We start from the raw sequence: 17,556 nt of genomic DNA, 5'->3' as shown, positions 1-17,556 counted from the left end.
TGTTACTATGCATTTATATTTATTTCTATATTAAATCTAATAGTCACTATTTACCAGTCCTTCTTCATCAAATGAATCTCCTTCAACATCAAAATCATCATCAGTTAATCCTTGACTTCTATGAATATCAGCAATATCATTGTTGGTGATTTTAATATTACTATGGAGTTGAAAATGGAGTTCAAGTCGGTTAACCATTATGTCATGAAATTGATGATACATTCAAATTATATTTGAAAAGGTGACTGTATCTTTTACTTACATTCCCCAAAAAAGTTGTTCATTGTTTTGTACAAACTGATCAGAAGTTATTAAAGAGATGTTCACCTTACTGGTGTTGGTGTATTCCATCTGTACTACATAATATTGATTAAACTAATATTTAATTAAATAAATCAGGATACATAAATATAAACTGAATACCAAAGGCTTTCAATTTCTTTTTCTAATTTCATCATTTAACTTTCCATTTATTCTTCAGTTATTTCATCATCTTCAGTGATTTCATCATCATCGGGAAGCTTTTGAATTACATTTTCTAATTTGATCATTTCACTTTTCTTTTCTCTTTCAGTAACATCATCAAGCTTGTGAAAAGAATTGATTTTGGCCATGCCAAAATCTATAAAGTAGCATTTATCTCTAGCAAATATTAAATTGGAAAGTTTAATATCTCCATGGATAATACCGTTGCTATGTATGGATTCCAATGCTTCTTTTGCTAATTCTAGAGCTTTAGCTTTTTCTACTTTATTAGGCTTGATATACTCTTCTAAAATATAAAATCCATTATATGGATCTTTCCACTTGAGGTAACCGTACAGATATATGTGCGGGATGCAATTCGTATGACCCTCGTTAGTTCCCGCACTATCTGGCTTCGCTACCTCAATACCTTCTGGTAATCCTTTTCGTAAAGTTTCATAAACATTAATTTCTGTTGCAAACATACTCATCACAAAAGATAAGGCTTCGTTAAAGGTACCTTCAACTTGCGAAGATAAAATTTCTCTTGGTGCATATACACTATTATAAACCTTGAGTATAAGATCTGTATTGACATTCAGTTCGGGATTAATGTAATCTACCAACACCACCTGTGAAAGATATTTCTCTCTGTCCTCTTCATCTCCACCTTGAATTTTCATAGTAATTATGAAGTCATTTTCCACTAACGTTTGGCTTGATAAATACATTGATTTTAGATATTTAAAGTATTTGTAGGGAATGCTGAATTTTGAATTACGAAGAATGTAATAGTCCATTTCACGATTCCTTAGGTATCCCTCTGCAATACCAGACCAAGCTTTTTCTGCAAGTTCATAATTCAAATTATCCTCTTTATCTTTTTGTTCCCTCGTTCTCCTTAACTCGGTAGCCAACCCTTCCATTTGTTTTAGAGAGGTTTCATTTACCGTGCTTAAATGATCATTCAAAACGATTAATAAAATTCCTGTCAAACTTTGTGTCGACCCAAACTCGTAGCATCCAATTTCATAGTGAATTTTATAGCGATTCAGTTTGCAATTATTCTTCTCATCGAAGTTTTTACTTGATACTTTTATTACCACTATTACCTTTGGGTCTAGTAATATTCCTAGCCTACTCTTCATCGAGATCATCTGATACATTGACTGTAATGTATATTCTTTAAATGTATCTTTATCATTGAGCATAGAATGATACACACCTCCGACCTTTACTTCAATCGGTACCTGGTATGTCTGACCACACTTTTCGTAAGTGTAAGTATGATCAGGAATTGATCGATTATTCTCATAAACTTGATCTTCAAATCTAAGTTCTATAAACTTAGTTTCAAGTAATGCCAATAATGGACCTAAACATATTGCTTTTGCGTTCAGACTCACATCAAGGTCCTTAGTTACCCTTACTAACCTGCTGTTTGTAATTAAAGCTTCTTGCACTTTATTTGTATTTATTTCAACTGGTTGATAATTTTTTGGAGAAAACACTGTCAATAATTCTGGATATTGTGGATCTAATAAATTGTATTCATTCAAGATTGCAGGACGCCTTGATGTGAAGAACTTCTTTAAGCCTGCCCTGGTATTTATATTTGCAGGCAATGGAAAAGGAATAGAAAACATATTCGACAAACACCATAGCTGAATTATTGAATCGCCTTGTTCCCTAGAAATAAAGCCTTTCAGTTCAATACATTTTGAGATTTCTTTCTTAATTAAATTGCAACATGCACGATGATCAATTATATAGTTATTAGAGGACAAGTAGTTGTCACTCAACTTCAAACAAGGAGATTTTGATATTGATATGAATTGAAACAGACTCATTAAAAATGATAATTTTAACCTATCTAACTCAAAATCATCATTTTTTGGAAATGATATAAGTGTTTGATTCCATAGTTCTTCACAATTATCATAATCCACAAAAAGGTCATAGTGTGCACCATTTTTTGTTTTATGGATAATGAAATTAGCAGATAAGTTGACAATATAAGGAAGCATGTATCCTTTCATGGTTAGCTTCCTGGACTCCATTTTATTATTAGTTGTACTATTAGTGCAGTAATCTTTAAGGTAAAGCTATGATTCAGAGATATAATCTGCTTATGCAGGTGAATGTAATTCGCAACCTTTAGCTTGTCGCAGCCTTTAAATTACGCCAACTATATACAGTCTTTTTTTTGTGGCCTATATGCACTTCTTGTAGAGATAGTATTTGGATTAATCTAAAAACATTACGACCTTCTTCCAAGGAGCTATATAAAAGTTATTTCGAGGGAAATGGCTATTTATGTAGAAAAACTATAACTATAAAGTACAGTGGAAAAGTTTAACTATGTTGTTGGGTAACTTCTAATAGACTTGTATGAACTACGACCATGGTGCGACCCCATAATTCAAGGCTTCTCAAGGCTTCTCCACTATAGAGGATATAAAGAATATCAAATGTACTCTCCAGATGGCTATTATCAATCACGTTACTGAGTCTGCGTGGGTGAGGTGATGCGTTTACGTTTGCGCTTGCGCTTGTTGCTATGCATTTATATTTATTTATATATTAAAACTAATAGTCACTATTTACCAGTCCTTCTTCATCAAATGAATCTCCTTCAACATCAAAATCATCATCAGTTAATCCTTGACTTCTATGAATATCAGCAATATCATTGTTGGTGATTTTAATATTACTACTCTCCCAATTACTGTATTCTTGTACACTTCCTAAATCACCTCCTGTTAATACCCTAATTAATTTCAATTTAAAATCATCACTTTGTTTGCTAAAATCAATATGATGTCTTTCGAATTCATCTATATCAGGAGAATGCCCAATACTCTGTCCAACACGGATTAAAGTTTCCACACAAGATTTGGAATTATGAATCAAATCAGAATCAAATTTAACTACTCTTTTTTCAAACAATAAAATAATAGTCGATCCACCAAATTTGAAATATCCAACTTCATCACCTCTATGAATCTTATCACCAACTTCAATCGATAGAACGGTTGATCCAACCATCATAGCACCAACTGCAACCATTACAACCATACCGAAATGTTCAGTTTCAATTGCAATTAAACATCTGATATTTTCCCCAAACACATCTAATTCCGATCTAATTGCCATAGGATTAACAGTATAATATTCTCCTTCTATAAACTTAATACTTTTAATCACACCATCAACTGGTGAATGAAATCTATGATAATCTTGTGGTGCTAATCGAAAAATACCTAACGAGCATTTATCAGCCTTATAAAAATCTCCATCTTCAAGATTTTCAAAGTTTCCATTGAATAATTTAGCTACTGTGAATGAATGGCCCTTTATCCAAAGTTCAGTGGCTGAAGTTACAGTTTCAAATGCAGTACAACGACAATCGGCTGGTGATGTAACAACCCTACTATCTGATGGTGATTCTAATGGTCTAGCGTTTGGTTTTAATTTTCTATAAAAGAAATCATTAAATGTTTCAAAATCTTTTGGATTAGACTTAACACATTCAGATAAATCCAACTTATGAAACTTTATAAAAGCATTGATATCATTCTTCAGACTTGGCATATCAAATTTGGATCCTTGTTTTATACTTAATGTCCGTAATAATGTTCTAATTCTCTTAGTTCTAGCTTTATCTAAACCCTTGTATAATAAACGAATACCTAATCGTACATATACTCCCATTTTTTCTTCCATAATAATCCCAGTTAATCGATCTTGAACCAATATATTGGCAGAATTTCCTCCCAATGAATACTTTCCGTATGCTAATTTAATTAAAACTTTGGTAAACCATCTCTTTGTAGCAAGTTGTGGTGAAACGAATGAAGATACAATTAACTTATTGACAATACTCCAATCCTTCGAAGCACAGATTGCAACATGGGTGATTATATCTATGTCATCTTTTTTCGTCAATCGTTTCTTAAGACATAATGGACACTTATCAAATTCAAAGATTTTAAGATCGGTTGCATTTTCCTTTTTCATTAAATCTTCTAAACAATCTATAATCTCATTATGGGATAAGAGATCTCCACCCCATGACAGTTTACCCAATTTCTCATAGAAATTCGCAACCACATCATCACTATTAGAAGATCCAAGTGTATCCAATAATGTAATCAATTCAAAATAATCGTAATAATTGTCTTTATCATTAAGTTGATATTGTTCAAGCAATGTTTTCCAAAACTTTCTTCGTAAGTTCTCATAAGTTTCAAATCTTACTCTTATTTTCAATTCAGGTTTATATTTATCAACATACTTCTTGTCATTCAAATCCAAGACTAAATTCATAGTTTTAAATTTTGAAGCATCTCCCTGGTTTACAGGTGATTTCTTCTTCACAATAAACTTTTTCTTCTTAATTGATTCACCCACATGGTCATTCTCCAAGATTTTGATATGTGAAGTAGTCAGATTATAACCATTATCTCCTGTGGAAAAACCACCATCTTCCATTTCACTATCATCTGGTCTCAAGAAAGATGACTGCAGTACATCAGGGTATAGTGCGGTTGCTTTCCCGGTAATATCACTCATAGGAATAGAAATACTAGCTATGAGATCATGGAATGTAAGTTTATCATTATCCAAGACTGAAAATTGAAGTTTGAAATTTCTTTCATGAGAAAGAATCTCAAATGCTAATCGTTCGTTAAAGACAGGATTCAAATTATGTCTTTTATAACTTGTTCTGAATGTTTTCTTCCCAAATGTTACAACCACAAATGGATCAACATCATATGAAGTTCTAGTTAGATTTCGAAGTGGTGGTAAGTCCGAACATGAAACAATCTCTATAAAAATAACTCCCAAAACACTTCTATTTGATAATTGAAATTTATCTTGCATTGCTTTCCTTTTAAGTCCAACCTTCTGTAATAATGATTTTTTGGGAGGTTTGGCACCAGGACCAAACTCAGAATCACTAAGAAATGCCCCATCGGAGGACATTATTGAAATATCAGAACTACTACCAGAATTAATGGAATATTGACTATCTGATACACCTAAATAAGAGCTGGAAGATGGAAGCAATAAAGTACTTGAAAATGGACCATTTGAGCTTGTCTCGGTCTTTCCAGTTCCAGCATCAGATCCTGTAGAAACATCAGCTGTTGACCCATCAAATTCGATATCCTTATTTGATGTTACAACGGATTCCATATCAGATAAATCATTAGAAATATTATCAATATCATTGTAAAAACCTTGTTCATCCGGTCCTGGATCAATTTTTGGTCTAATCAAGGATTTAGTCCATGATTCGAATAAACTCAATAAGTCATTAATATTGACTTGGTTTGAAATAGTTAAATCTTGTAAATTTTCAGTTGATCTTGCTACTTCTTGTTCTAATTTATGAAGACGCTTATCCTTCCGATTAAGTCTTTTCAGCTTTAGTATCAACTCAAATGATACCAATACTGATCCAGTCACAAATGCTTGATAATCCTTATTGGAATACATCTGATACCATTTTAAATCAGTTTTGTTTCTAAATTTAGCATCAGGACAAAATAAGTCCTGCAATGAAAATCTAACCTCTCCTAAGTAATTCTTATATTTTGCATGTTTATCCCAGATGGTTAAAGTTAAGATCTGACAATAATCCTCCATAGATAATTTCATTAGGATTTCATTCTTCCAACTTGGATTATTAGTATTAAGCTTTCTAGTTGTCTGTAATTTTGTTTTATTCAATGAAGCCACCAATAAAGGATTCACACTCTTCCTGGAGGAATATTTTGAACTCTTTGGATTGATATCAACCAGCTTTGTCACCAAATTGGCTGCCAGGTTAGGACTAATCTTCAAATATAGATCATATTTCTTTTCAATTGGCACCGATGACGTTGTATCTACTTTGATTTGAGCCATGACGTTTTACTTTTTAGCAACCATTAAAAGACCAAAAAAGTCAAATATTCACCAGTATTGTATGTTGAATACTAACACAGATTCACTATCAACCGTGAAAACAATCAGATCAAGTAATCTAACTGGAATTGGTTGATTCAATTGGATGTAATTTCTTAATCAAGAGGGCTTAAATCGAGAAAATTGAATACACTTTTAAACAATAAATACTGCACATTCCGCATTTCTATTTTGGGAAACCATTTTTTTTCAGCACTTGGCTACAACGATAATGATGATTGTGATAATACTTAGAACATGTTATATATTAGTTTTACATTACTTTACTAGACTATGCTATGTAGTATACATTATTATTATTATTATTATTAGTTAGTCAGTCTAGACTATCTCATTAACTGGTCAACCACAGTTTTAATACTCAATCTCTTGATATCAGTATATGTTTGACCTGTACCGATGAATAAAATTGGAACTTTTGTAGCCATTACCATATTAATCATAGTTCCAACCATATCACCTACGGTATCTACTTTGGAGATGATAAAGAAATCCAAACTTCTCTTATTTCCAAATGCATTGTTGAAGTTGATGGCTTGTTCAACAGAATCAGTACCAACTAAGGCTTCACCTACCATAATAATTCTATCTGGGTTAGCAGCATCACCAAATTTCTTGAGAGGAGCCATAAGTTTTGTATTTGAATGGGTTCTACCAGCTGTATCAATAAGAACTATATCATATTTCTCTTGGCCAGCGAGTTGAATAGCACCTTTGGCAGTTTGAACTACGTGATCACCACTACCATACCCCTTTTCATAGATATCAATTTTAGTATCTTCACCATTCGATACTTGATCATTTAAACGTTTTAAACTATTAACATGAACTTTCAATTGTTCAACTGCTCCTGATCTGAATGTATCACATGCACAAATCAATACACTCAAATTATTTTGTAAAAACCAATAAGCTAATTTAGCCAAATTAGTTGATTTACCAACACCATTAACTCCAACTACTGATATAACATAAGGTTTATCATTAGCTTTATTACGTTTTATATCATATAATAAATCAGTGGAAACGTTTGGAGTTAAAATCTTGGTTAACTCTTCAGTTAATGCTTGTTTATAATTAACCATAGTAACGTTTTTATTACCTAATTTATCTTTAAGTTTTTCTATAATAATCTTTGCTGTTTGAGGAGCAATATTTTTGGAAATTAAATGATCATTAAATTTTTTAGATACTTCATCAACATTAATAGATCCACCCAAGTAAGAAGATAATTTTCCAAAGAATCCACTTATCTTACCAGAAGGTTCGTCATTATCATCATAATCATCATCATTATCAGAATCACCAAGAATATCATTCAATTCATTAACAAGAACCAAATCATTTTGACGAATGAATGCCGATTCATCGATTTCTAATGGTTCAGCATCTTCAGGTGGAACACTATCATCTCGTATTTCTGAATAATCAAGAGTTTTATCTTCAACATCATCAACCATGATTCCTCCATCCCATTTTCTCATTTTCTTGCTAGCGGATGATCTATTAGCATGACCTTTCTTGACAGGAGTACTAGTACCACTATTATTCACACTACTTGAAGGAGAATCTCTTTGATTAGGAGTTTCAACTTGTTTATATTTGATAAGTTGATTTATCTGTAAATCGATTAACTTTTTCAATTTGTCATTACTAGGAACTTCTTCATCATCATCATTATCATCATTATCTTCATTCAATTTATTAAATGTCTTTGCAATTCCACTTAAAGTAGCTTTGACTCTTTCACTATCAATAGTAGTGACAGCATCAAAGTATAATGCCACAAATGTATTATCTTTATGATAACCATAAAATCTCTTTTGATGTAAATTATTAGTATAGAAATTTTTATCTAACGCTAAATGAGTCTCATTAACAATGCTGGAGATGAATTCATTGAAGGGACTGACTTTATTGTTGGATTGATATTCTATCTTCCCTGAACGTCTAAATATTATTAGTGATTGGGACATGATATCTTAGAGATAATGGCTGGTTGGACGTACAAAGTATTGGAAATACGATAAACTTTTGGTACAGATAATTTTCCAACAGCCCTTTCTTTTTGTTCATGATCTTTTGAGAGGTTTTTATACAGGAAATCAGATCAGGACACAATCACTTCAGCTAACTAACTACTAGTAGTCAGTCATACCAAGATACAATATATAATGATTACATTGGTAGCTGGTCATTATTAATTGATATCTGATTGTAATATAAATCATAGATACAGCGAGTTAATATAATATTTCATGGATATGTTGACTCTGTATAATTGGTATGGAGAACTTTCAAAAAAAAAAGAAAAATAAACATGGCGTCACAGACAGGATTCGAACCTGCGAAGGAAAATCCCAACGCCTAAACCGCTAACAATAGCAGGGCGTCGCCTTAACCACTCGGCCACTGTGACTCAAATTTTTTCAAATTTTGAAAAATCAGATGTTTTAAATTGTATTTATCACGTGAATTTTTTTCTTATGGATGCTACCATGTTAATTTAATCCTTTAAGTAAAATATAACTAGAATTAACTTGATTTAACTCAATTAATTAATTAATTAAATCAATTTAATGTGTTACTTTCTTACTTTTCATCCTAAATTAACGATAATAAATATTGAAATGGTGTGTAAATACTCATGGAACTGCCATACGTGTAAGCACGTTGTATATCAAGCTAACGTTCGCTTAACGTTATCCTTTCTTTAATAAATCAATCTTATGTTACTTCCCTAGGATATAATGGACTGTCAGAATTCTTTTTAAATGTATATATCTGTAATATTGCTTGCTTGATTAACCAAACAACTACCTACTTTCAGGTTTTGTGGTAGCGATTATTTGAATGACAAAGTTTGAATTTTACACGACCGCGTCTTTTTTTTTTGAAGTTTTGATTTTTGTTCTTTCAATTATTCAACAGGGTGGTGTAAAGAATCATCATAAACAAACTTATAATCAATCAATCTACATCCATCACTTCTGATTGTGATCACTGCATATATATACAAAATAGATTGTGATCAATTGATTTGACAAAAAGATTGAAATATTCTATCCATCACATTATAGAACTGGAAGAAGCAGAATAATAGCCCACCACGATCGCAAGCATAATATTCGATTTTATCCATCATCAACCCCTTTATCATACGTGTAATATAATTAATTCATCATGGCTTACTATCAACAACAGTATAACAATGCCCAAAACATGCAATTCTATCAATCGGATTATTCCAACTCATATCAACAACCAAATACAGCCGGAGGCAATCTAGGATCTATGGATAATAGTTTTGGAGGTAATATAGATGTCAGTGGAGTTATGGGAAATGGAGAATTAACTCCTGGTATACTTGCTGCATTCGGTACATCTGGTTATCCTGGTGAACCTCCATTACTTGAAGAATTAGGGATAAATTTCCAACATATTAAATCTAAAACTTTAGCTGTATTAAATCCTGTAAATCAAAATATTGGTGCTGATATAATGGCTGATTCAGATTTAGCAGGTCCAATACTTTTTGTATTATTAATTGGTACTTTATTATTATTATCAGGTAAAGTTCAATTTGGTTATATATATGGTGTGGGACTTTTTGGTACTGTTAGTTTGCATTATTTATTTAAATTCATGGGTAATGATAATCAAATTGATTTAGCTAGATCTGCTTCTGTCATTGGTTATTGTTTATTACCATTAGTATTATTAAATGTGATAGGTGTGGTGCTGTCATTAGATAATCTTTTTGGTTATTTATTAAGTACATTTGCGGTAGTATGGTGTACTTATTCAGCATCAGGATTTTTCGTGGCAGTTTTGAAATTACATAATGCAAGACCATTAGTAGCATATCCTCTTTTTATGTTCTATTCAGTATTTGCATTGATGACAATCTTTGTTGAAAAATCTGATTTATAAACAAGATAATGTCTCTTCTCTAGTGTTTTTGAATAAGTACAAGAGATATCATAATATATATATATATATTTAAATCTGAGTAAGAATCCCATTAGATCTATTATTCTACTCTGCATGTGTAACAAGAACTCAATTCATGTGTACACCTTAATATATAACAATCACTGTTAGTGAAGTAATTTTTGTAAAAAGCTCTCGCGCAATATGGTTTGATTTTTTTTTTAGTGGAGTCGTTGATGAAAATCAGATCAAAAAGTCGAATCAACCCACCTAATCTACAACCCATTGATAGTAGCTATACACTGATAATGATTAAGGGGGTCGGAATAAAATGGTCAAGTCGATCTCCTATTGTGCTTGCAAAACGATGGAATAGCACCAAGCCATTCTATATCACTACTCCTATATTCTACGTTAATGCCAAACCTCATTTAGGACATTTATATTCGATGCTACTTGGAGATACGAGGATTCGATGGGAGAAATTGGATCCTACCAATAAGGCATACTTCTTAACTGGGACAGATGAACATGGATTAAAGATTCAAGCAGCAGCTGAGAAATTAAATATGGAACCTAAGGAATTAGTTGATCAAGTTTCTCAAAATTTTAAAAATCTTGCTGAAGTTTTGAATGTTAACTATGATAGATTCATGAGAACTACTGATGCTGATCATGCTGAAGTGGTTAAGTATTTCTGGAATTTAATGATGGAAAAGGGTTATATTTATGAAGGATCTCATAGTGGTTGGTATTCCATTAGTGATGAGACATTTTATCCAGAGACTCAAATTGAAGAAATCATTGATAAAGATAATAATAAGAAAATGATTGCTAAGGAATCACGAAATGAAGTGGTGTATCAAGATGAGATCAATTATTTCTTTAGATTAAGTAAATTCCAAGATCAATTACTTAAACATTTTGAAGCTAATCCTGAATTCATCTTACCAACGCAAAGATATAATCAAATTTTAAAGGAATTAAGAGAAACGAAATTTGAAGATTTATCAATATCAAGACCTTCCAGTCGATTAAAATGGAGTATTGAAGTCCCCAATGATCCAAGTCAAAAGATTTATGTTTGGTTCGATGCACTTTTAAATTATATTACCGCTACAGGTTATCCTCAAGCATTTACAAAGACGGATGATGGATATATCACACCACAAGATAATCCATGGCCTGCAACTCATATAGTTGGGAAAGATATTATCAAATTCCATTGTATATATTGGCCTATTTTCTTAATGGCAGCTGGAGTTGATGTTCCCAAACAAGTTATTGTTCATTCACATTGGTTAAGTGATGGATTTAAAATGAGTAAGAGTTTAGGAAATGTGGTTGATCCTTTAGAAATGCTTGCTTATTATGGTCAAGATTCGATTCGATTCTTTTTAATGGAGAATTCTAATATTGATGATGATTGTAAGTTTAGTGAGAATTTATTAGTATTATCTCGAGATATGATCATTGGGAAATATGCTAATTTAGTAACTAGAATCGGAGGTAAATCATTTAATATTAGAGAAAGTATTGAATATTATCATGATAAGAAATATGAAGGGATTAATGAATTGATTGAACAATATTCAGTGGATAAATCTAAAGTTGAAGAATTGATTAAAACTAAAGATGAGTTGATTATTGGGTTAGATTCAATATATGAGAAGATGAATGAGAAGATAATTAAATTTGATTATATTAGAGCTATACAAGAATGGTGGTTAATCATTGATAAAGCCAATTATTTATTTCAAAATGCTGAACCATGGTTATTAGTGAAACAGATTAAACAAAATAAAGATGATATAAAAGTTAATGAACAAATTAAAGTGGTGATTAATTTTTATACATTTTTAGCTAGTGAGACTTCAAGAATATCATCGATATTGATTAATCCTGTTATGCCAGGATTATCAACTAAGATATTAGATAGATTAGGAGTTGAACAAGGGAAGAGATTTGTTAGTGATTGTAAAATTGGAAAAGATTTGAGTTATGGAGTTGATGCTAATTCCACTAAACATAAGTTGCCGATTGAAAGAGTTGAAATAAGAGGGAATTCAGTTGAAAAGTGAACGATAGGTATGTAAATAGTGGTTATAAAACTTGTAAATATTAATGAAAAGTTATGATAAATAAGTTGCGAAAATCATGTAAGTATGAAGAGAATGGTGAAATTTTGGAGTAAATTTACTATTAACACTCGTTTACAATGTTACCGAATCCTGCTCTCAAACCGTTATTCTTCTTAAATCTATTATTCTACTATTTCAATATACATAAACTGTAGTAAATGCCCCAGTTGTATATCCATAGGGTGAATATCAATTTATTTAAATGATGTGTCTAAACCAATTTGGTCACTTACACACGACCACCAGCCTTCTTCTTCCCCTCTTTTAAGCTTTATCGACGAGCAAAATTTTTCTTCATACAAAGAGAGACAAAACAACTATTACTATAAATACTCATAATCTGATCATAATAAAATGGTTGCAAATTGATTACTTTACAGAAACTTAAATTATAAATCAAGTCAAAATGCAGCATTTATTATTTACAAGATTTAATCAAAAAAAAATTATCTACCCTATCCTTTTTTTAAAAAAAAATTATCAAAATTACACTATTTCCTCTAGTAAAATTATCTATAACTGTAATTCATTAGTTTATTCATATCTATCTCCATAACTATACTTTATTTAATTAACAAATTATAAAAGTTGGTTTAATCTTATGTATGGACCATGTACTGTTAACTGGTTACGTAAAAGTAAATGTTTGTTGTTTATTTTTTTTTTTTTTTTTTTTTTTTTTTTTTTATCTCACAGAAAAAATCACAGCAAAAAACAAAAAAGAGAAAAAGTGCCGGTTCAAAAATTCATAATTATTATTAATACCATCAATATATCAGTTATTACAGTTATTGGAAAGTGTGTGATATAACTATTGAGGTCTGAGTTTATCGTGCTAGAGTTTTAAAGGTGCTATTTAATTATTTATTCCCTTTGCAATTCATTGTATAGCATCTAAATTGACATAGTTACAAGGAAAAACAACCAAGCGAGTAAGTATGGCTAAAAGAGGTAGAGGATCGAAGATCGATGATGATGATGAGGACTTGGAGTTCGATTCAAGCTTCACATCCCATTCGAGAAGAGCAAGAGCTGTGGTATCTTATAGAGAAGATGATGACGATGAAGATGATGATCTCGATGATGATAAAGTGAAACCAGATCCAAATGATACCGTCAATGATGAAGATGTTAATGGTATCAATGATACTATAGAAGATATTCCACCCCCTCAAATCAAGACCAAACAGGAAAGTGATGCTGAAGATTATCTTGAAGATGAAGATGATGAATATGATGATCAACCTAAAACTAGAAAAAGAAAATCAAAGAAAACTAAACCAGCTAGACAAATCCATTCCGATGATGATTTTGAAGGTGGCGATTTCGAAGATGAAGAAGATGATATAATATCTGAAGATGATGATTTCGTGGATAAACTACAACGGAAAAACTTTATTGCTAGTGATGATGATGCTAATCTATCTGAAGATTATGGTTATGGTGATGCTCGGAAAAAGAAAAAGAGAAAGACCACAAGATCAAGGTCAAGATCAGCTGAACCTAAATTTGCTGCTAAAGCTAATCTCGATGATGCTGATTTAACTAAAGAAGATGAAGAACCAGATGATATTCAAAAGGAACTTGCCGAACTTTATGATTCTTCTCCTGATGCAAGTCCTATAAAACATAAATTAAGAGATAGAAATCAAGCCATAGATTATACCATTCCACCCCCTATCACCAATGAAACTCAATTATTCAATAAACAACTAAGTCCCATCAATATCGGTGGTAGAGGTAGAAAAGGTAGACCATCAACTAATAAAAGTGAATATAGAAAAATCTTATTTCCAACTGCTGGTCCATTTGGTGGTAGTGATGTTATTTCATTATTCGGAACAAATATCCCTCCTGGTGGAATCCCTATCCCAGGTATGACCAATGATAATGGTTTAACTGCCATTGGTCAGAATCTTAGTGATTCAGATAGTTCAGATGAAGAAATCGCTCCTGTAAATGGTGAAGCTACTATAAGTAAGAAACCTGCCAAATCATTACTTAATGGAGGTGGAGCTAACGGTGGATTTGCTAATAATTCTAATATGATTAATAATACTAAACTTATAACTGCTGGTTCATCCGATCCAAATGCTAAAGATGGTAAAAAGAAAAATAATTTAAGTGATACTGATCCATTAGGTATTGATATGAATATTGACTTCACCGCTGTAGGAGGACTTGATAATTATATAAATCAATTGAAAGAAATGGTAGCTTTACCATTATTATACCCTGAATTATATCAAAATTTTGGTATAACTCCTCCAAGAGGAGTTTTATTCCATGGTCCACCAGGGACAGGTAAAACCTTAATGGCTCGTGCTTTGGCTGCCAGTTGTTCAACTGCAGAAAGAAAAATCACGTTCTTTATGAGAAAGGGAGCTGATTGTTTAAGTAAATGGGTTGGTGAAGCTGAAAGACAATTAAGACTTTTATTTGAAGAAGCTAAAAATCAACAACCGGCCATCATATTCTTTGATGAAATTGATGGTTTGGCTCCCGTAAGATCTTCAAAACAAGAACAAATCCATGCTAGTATCGTCTCTACTTTATTAGCATTAATGGATGGTATGGATAATAGAGGTCAAGTTATTGTCATTGGTGCTACTAATAGACCTGATTCAATTGATCCTGCTTTAAGAAGACCAGGTAGATTCGATCGTGAATTTTATTTCCCATTACCTGATATAAACGCTAGAAAGGAAATTCTTAAAATTCAAACTAGAAAATGGACTCCTCCTTTACAAGATACATTTGTGGAAAAGATTGCCGAATTAACCAAAGGTTACGGTGGGGCAGATTTAAGAGCATTATGTACTGAAGCTGCTTTAAATAGTATTCAAAGAAAGTATCCTCAAATTTATCAAACTAATGAAAAGTTACAGGTTCATCCTGCCAAAGTTAAAATCATAGCTAAAGATTTCATGAAAGCAATTGAAAAAATAGTTCCATCCAGTGCAAGATCTTCATCAACTGGTTCAGCACCATTACCTGATCATTTAAAACCTTTATTACAAGATAGTTTATTGGAAATTACCACTAAATTAAGTGATTTATTACCTAATTCAATTGGTGTCCCAGGTCAAAAGAAATTAACTGCATTGGATGAAGCCTTATATTTCGACCCATCAATCAATGATGCTGATGGAGGTTTTTCAAGACAACAATTATTAAGAAACTTGGAGGGTTCAAGAATTTGTAAACCTCATTTATTAGTAAGTGGTGGTCCCGGTAATGGACAACAATATATAAGTGGTGCTATATTAAATCATTTAGAAGGTTTCCAAGTTCAATCTTTAGATATGGGTAATGTATTTGGGGATTCAACCAGAACTCCAGAACTGAGTATTGTTCAAGCATTCATTGAAGCTAGAAGAAGTCAGCCTTCTATTTTATTTATTCCAAATATCGATGTTTGGTTCGAAGTGGTTCCTTATTCTGCTAGAGCTACTTTATCAAGTTTACTTCGAAGTCTTAAAAGTACCGAAAAGATCCTTCTTTTAGGTGTTTCTGAAACCTCGGAAGAAGAATTATCCCCTGAAATTAAAATCTTATTTGGAATCAATAGTATTGCCAATAATGTTAATTTACATAATCCAAATGTATCTCAAAGACAAATTTATTTTGAAAGTTTATTAAAAACATTAAGTATGAAACCATATGAGTTTATTAATGATTTACAAAATAGACCAAAGAGGAAATTAAAGACTTTAAAAGTTATCAAAGATGCTACTGATAAATCAAGTGCAGAAATAGATAAGAAGAAATTAAAACAAATTGAATATAATGATGCTAAATTAAAGAATGTGTTAAAAATAAAATTAGCGGGATTAATGGATTTATTCAAAAATAGATATAAAAGATTCAAGAAACCAATCATTGATGAGAATTTACTTTATCATTTATTCGATCCAACCGTGATTGATAACCCACTTCATCAATATGAAGTATTATATGTTAAATCTGAAGATCCTAAACATGAAAATATGATCTTGGAATTAACAACAGGTAGATTTTTTCATAATATGGATTTGGATATCATTGAAGAACGTTTATGGAATGGATATTATAGTGAACCAAAACAATTCCTTAAGGATATTAAGATGATCGTTAAGGATTCTATCACATCAGGAGATAGAGAAAGAATATTAAAGGCTAACGAAATGTTAACCAATGCACAATTTGGTATTGATGATTTCAGTACTCCAGATTTCGTTAATGCTTGTCGTGATATGAGAGCTAGAGAACTTGAAAGACAAGAAAAATTATTACAAGATCATAAGAAATTAACCGATGAGTTCAGAAGACAACTGTTGGCAAATATCAAAGATTTATCAACTATTGAAAGAGTCGATTCTGGTAACGAAGAGATAGCAAAAGAAAATGGACATGTTGAAGATCCAATAGTAATTGATGAAGTGAAAGAGAATGGATCAGCAGCTCCTTTAGAGGGATTATTGAATGAAAAAGTCGAGGCAGAAAAACAAGAACAAGTAGAACCACAACCAGAACCACAACCTGTTACAGAAGCTATTACAGAAGTTGTTACAGAAACTGTTCAAGAGGTTATTCGAGAAGACGCCACTGAACCAATTACTTCTGTCACTGAGAAGTCAGATGTTGATCCGTTAGATTCTGCTATGGATATCGATACTGGCGCTGTTGTTGATGAAGATATTGATTCCGAATCCGAAATAGAAGATGTAGACATTGACACCGAAAAACCACTTGATTTGAATCAAACTGAATTTGACTCATTCTATCAAGATCTTCTTCAAATTACAAATAATTACAATGTTGAAAGATTAGAAATAGTGATGGCCAAATTAATGGATATCATCTGGGCTGATAGAGGTGTTTGGGATAAATCTGACACTATTAATAAATTAAGATCAGTGATTACACTGGTTAAAAATGACATGAAAAATGGATCGTAATTAGTCTTTTTATATTCTTCATATAAATGAAATAAATAAATAATAAACAAACAAATAAATAAATAAATTATTTTTAAATAGAACTGAACTTTATATTTTTG

The 17,556-nt window shown here is 31.6% G+C and overlaps 7 protein-coding genes and 1 non-coding gene across 8 annotated transcripts; 3 read left to right on the top strand and 5 right to left on the bottom strand. All coding sequences in view use genetic code 12, as the record gives it.

Annotated features, from left to right (window-relative positions):
• Window positions 1–36: 36 nt before the first annotated feature.
• Window positions 37–351, bottom strand: DFJ63DRAFT_335842 (uncharacterized protein; the record flags this gene model as incomplete). The annotated part of the gene is made up of 2 exons (XM_064908278.1): window positions 37–160; window positions 299–351. The coding sequence occupies 2 exons, from the start codon at window positions 349–351 to the stop codon at window positions 37–39; spliced, it is 177 nt and encodes a 58-aa protein (XP_064761870.1).
• Window positions 347–2,790, bottom strand: DFJ63DRAFT_161866 (uncharacterized protein). Its single transcript, XM_064903657.1, has one exon. It carries the CDS (start codon window positions 2,523–2,525, stop codon window positions 471–473), a length of 2,055 nt encoding a protein of 684 aa, XP_064761869.1. The 5' UTR covers window positions 2,526–2,790; the 3' UTR covers window positions 347–470.
• Window positions 2,791–3,054: 264 nt separating this feature from the next.
• Window positions 3,055–6,381, bottom strand: PSD2 (phosphatidylserine decarboxylase 2; the record flags this gene model as incomplete). The annotated part of the gene is made up of 2 exons (XM_064905090.1): window positions 3,055–5,577; window positions 5,656–6,381. 2 exons carry the CDS (start codon window positions 6,379–6,381, stop codon window positions 3,055–3,057), a joined length of 3,249 nt encoding a protein of 1,082 aa, XP_064761868.1.
• A 289-nt stretch (window positions 6,382–6,670) lies between these two features.
• Window positions 6,671–8,849, bottom strand: SRP101 (Signal recognition particle receptor subunit alpha). Its single transcript, XM_064907048.1, has one exon. It carries the CDS (start codon window positions 8,415–8,417, stop codon window positions 6,768–6,770), a length of 1,650 nt encoding a protein of 549 aa, XP_064761867.1. The 5' UTR covers window positions 8,418–8,849; the 3' UTR covers window positions 6,671–6,767.
• Window positions 8,766–8,860, bottom strand: DFJ63DRAFT_t86. The gene has a single exon. It is a non-coding gene; the product is annotated as a tRNA-Ser (tRNA).
• A 458-nt stretch (window positions 8,861–9,318) lies between these two features.
• Window positions 9,319–10,592, top strand: TIP1 (transporter). The gene has a single exon (XM_064903652.1). It carries the CDS (start codon window positions 9,625–9,627, stop codon window positions 10,372–10,374), a length of 750 nt encoding a protein of 249 aa, XP_064761866.1. The 5' UTR covers window positions 9,319–9,624; the 3' UTR covers window positions 10,375–10,592.
• Window positions 10,593–10,682: 90 nt separating this feature from the next.
• On the top strand, window positions 10,683–12,455 carry MSM1 (methionine--tRNA ligase; the record flags this gene model as incomplete). Its single annotated transcript, XM_064905033.1, has 1 exon — window positions 10,683–12,455. The coding sequence occupies one exon, from the start codon at window positions 10,683–10,685 to the stop codon at window positions 12,453–12,455; it is 1,773 nt and encodes a 590-aa protein (XP_064761865.1).
• A 769-nt stretch (window positions 12,456–13,224) lies between these two features.
• DFJ63DRAFT_319338 (uncharacterized protein) lies at window positions 13,225–17,534 on the top strand. The gene has a single exon (XM_064907047.1). It carries the CDS (start codon window positions 13,454–13,456, stop codon window positions 17,453–17,455), a length of 4,002 nt encoding a protein of 1,333 aa, XP_064761864.1. The 5' UTR covers window positions 13,225–13,453; the 3' UTR covers window positions 17,456–17,534.
• Window positions 17,535–17,556: the final 22 nt, after the last annotated feature.

Source organism: Scheffersomyces coipomensis (assembly GCF_036884675.1).
Source record: "Scheffersomyces coipomensis strain NRRL Y-17651 chromosome Unknown DFJ63scaffold_4, whole genome shotgun sequence".
Lineage (NCBI taxonomy): Eukaryota > Fungi > Ascomycota > Pichiomycetes > Serinales > Debaryomycetaceae > Scheffersomyces > Scheffersomyces coipomensis.
Note: the sequence above shows the minus strand (reverse complement) of the source record. Positions and strands in the feature narration are given on the sequence as shown.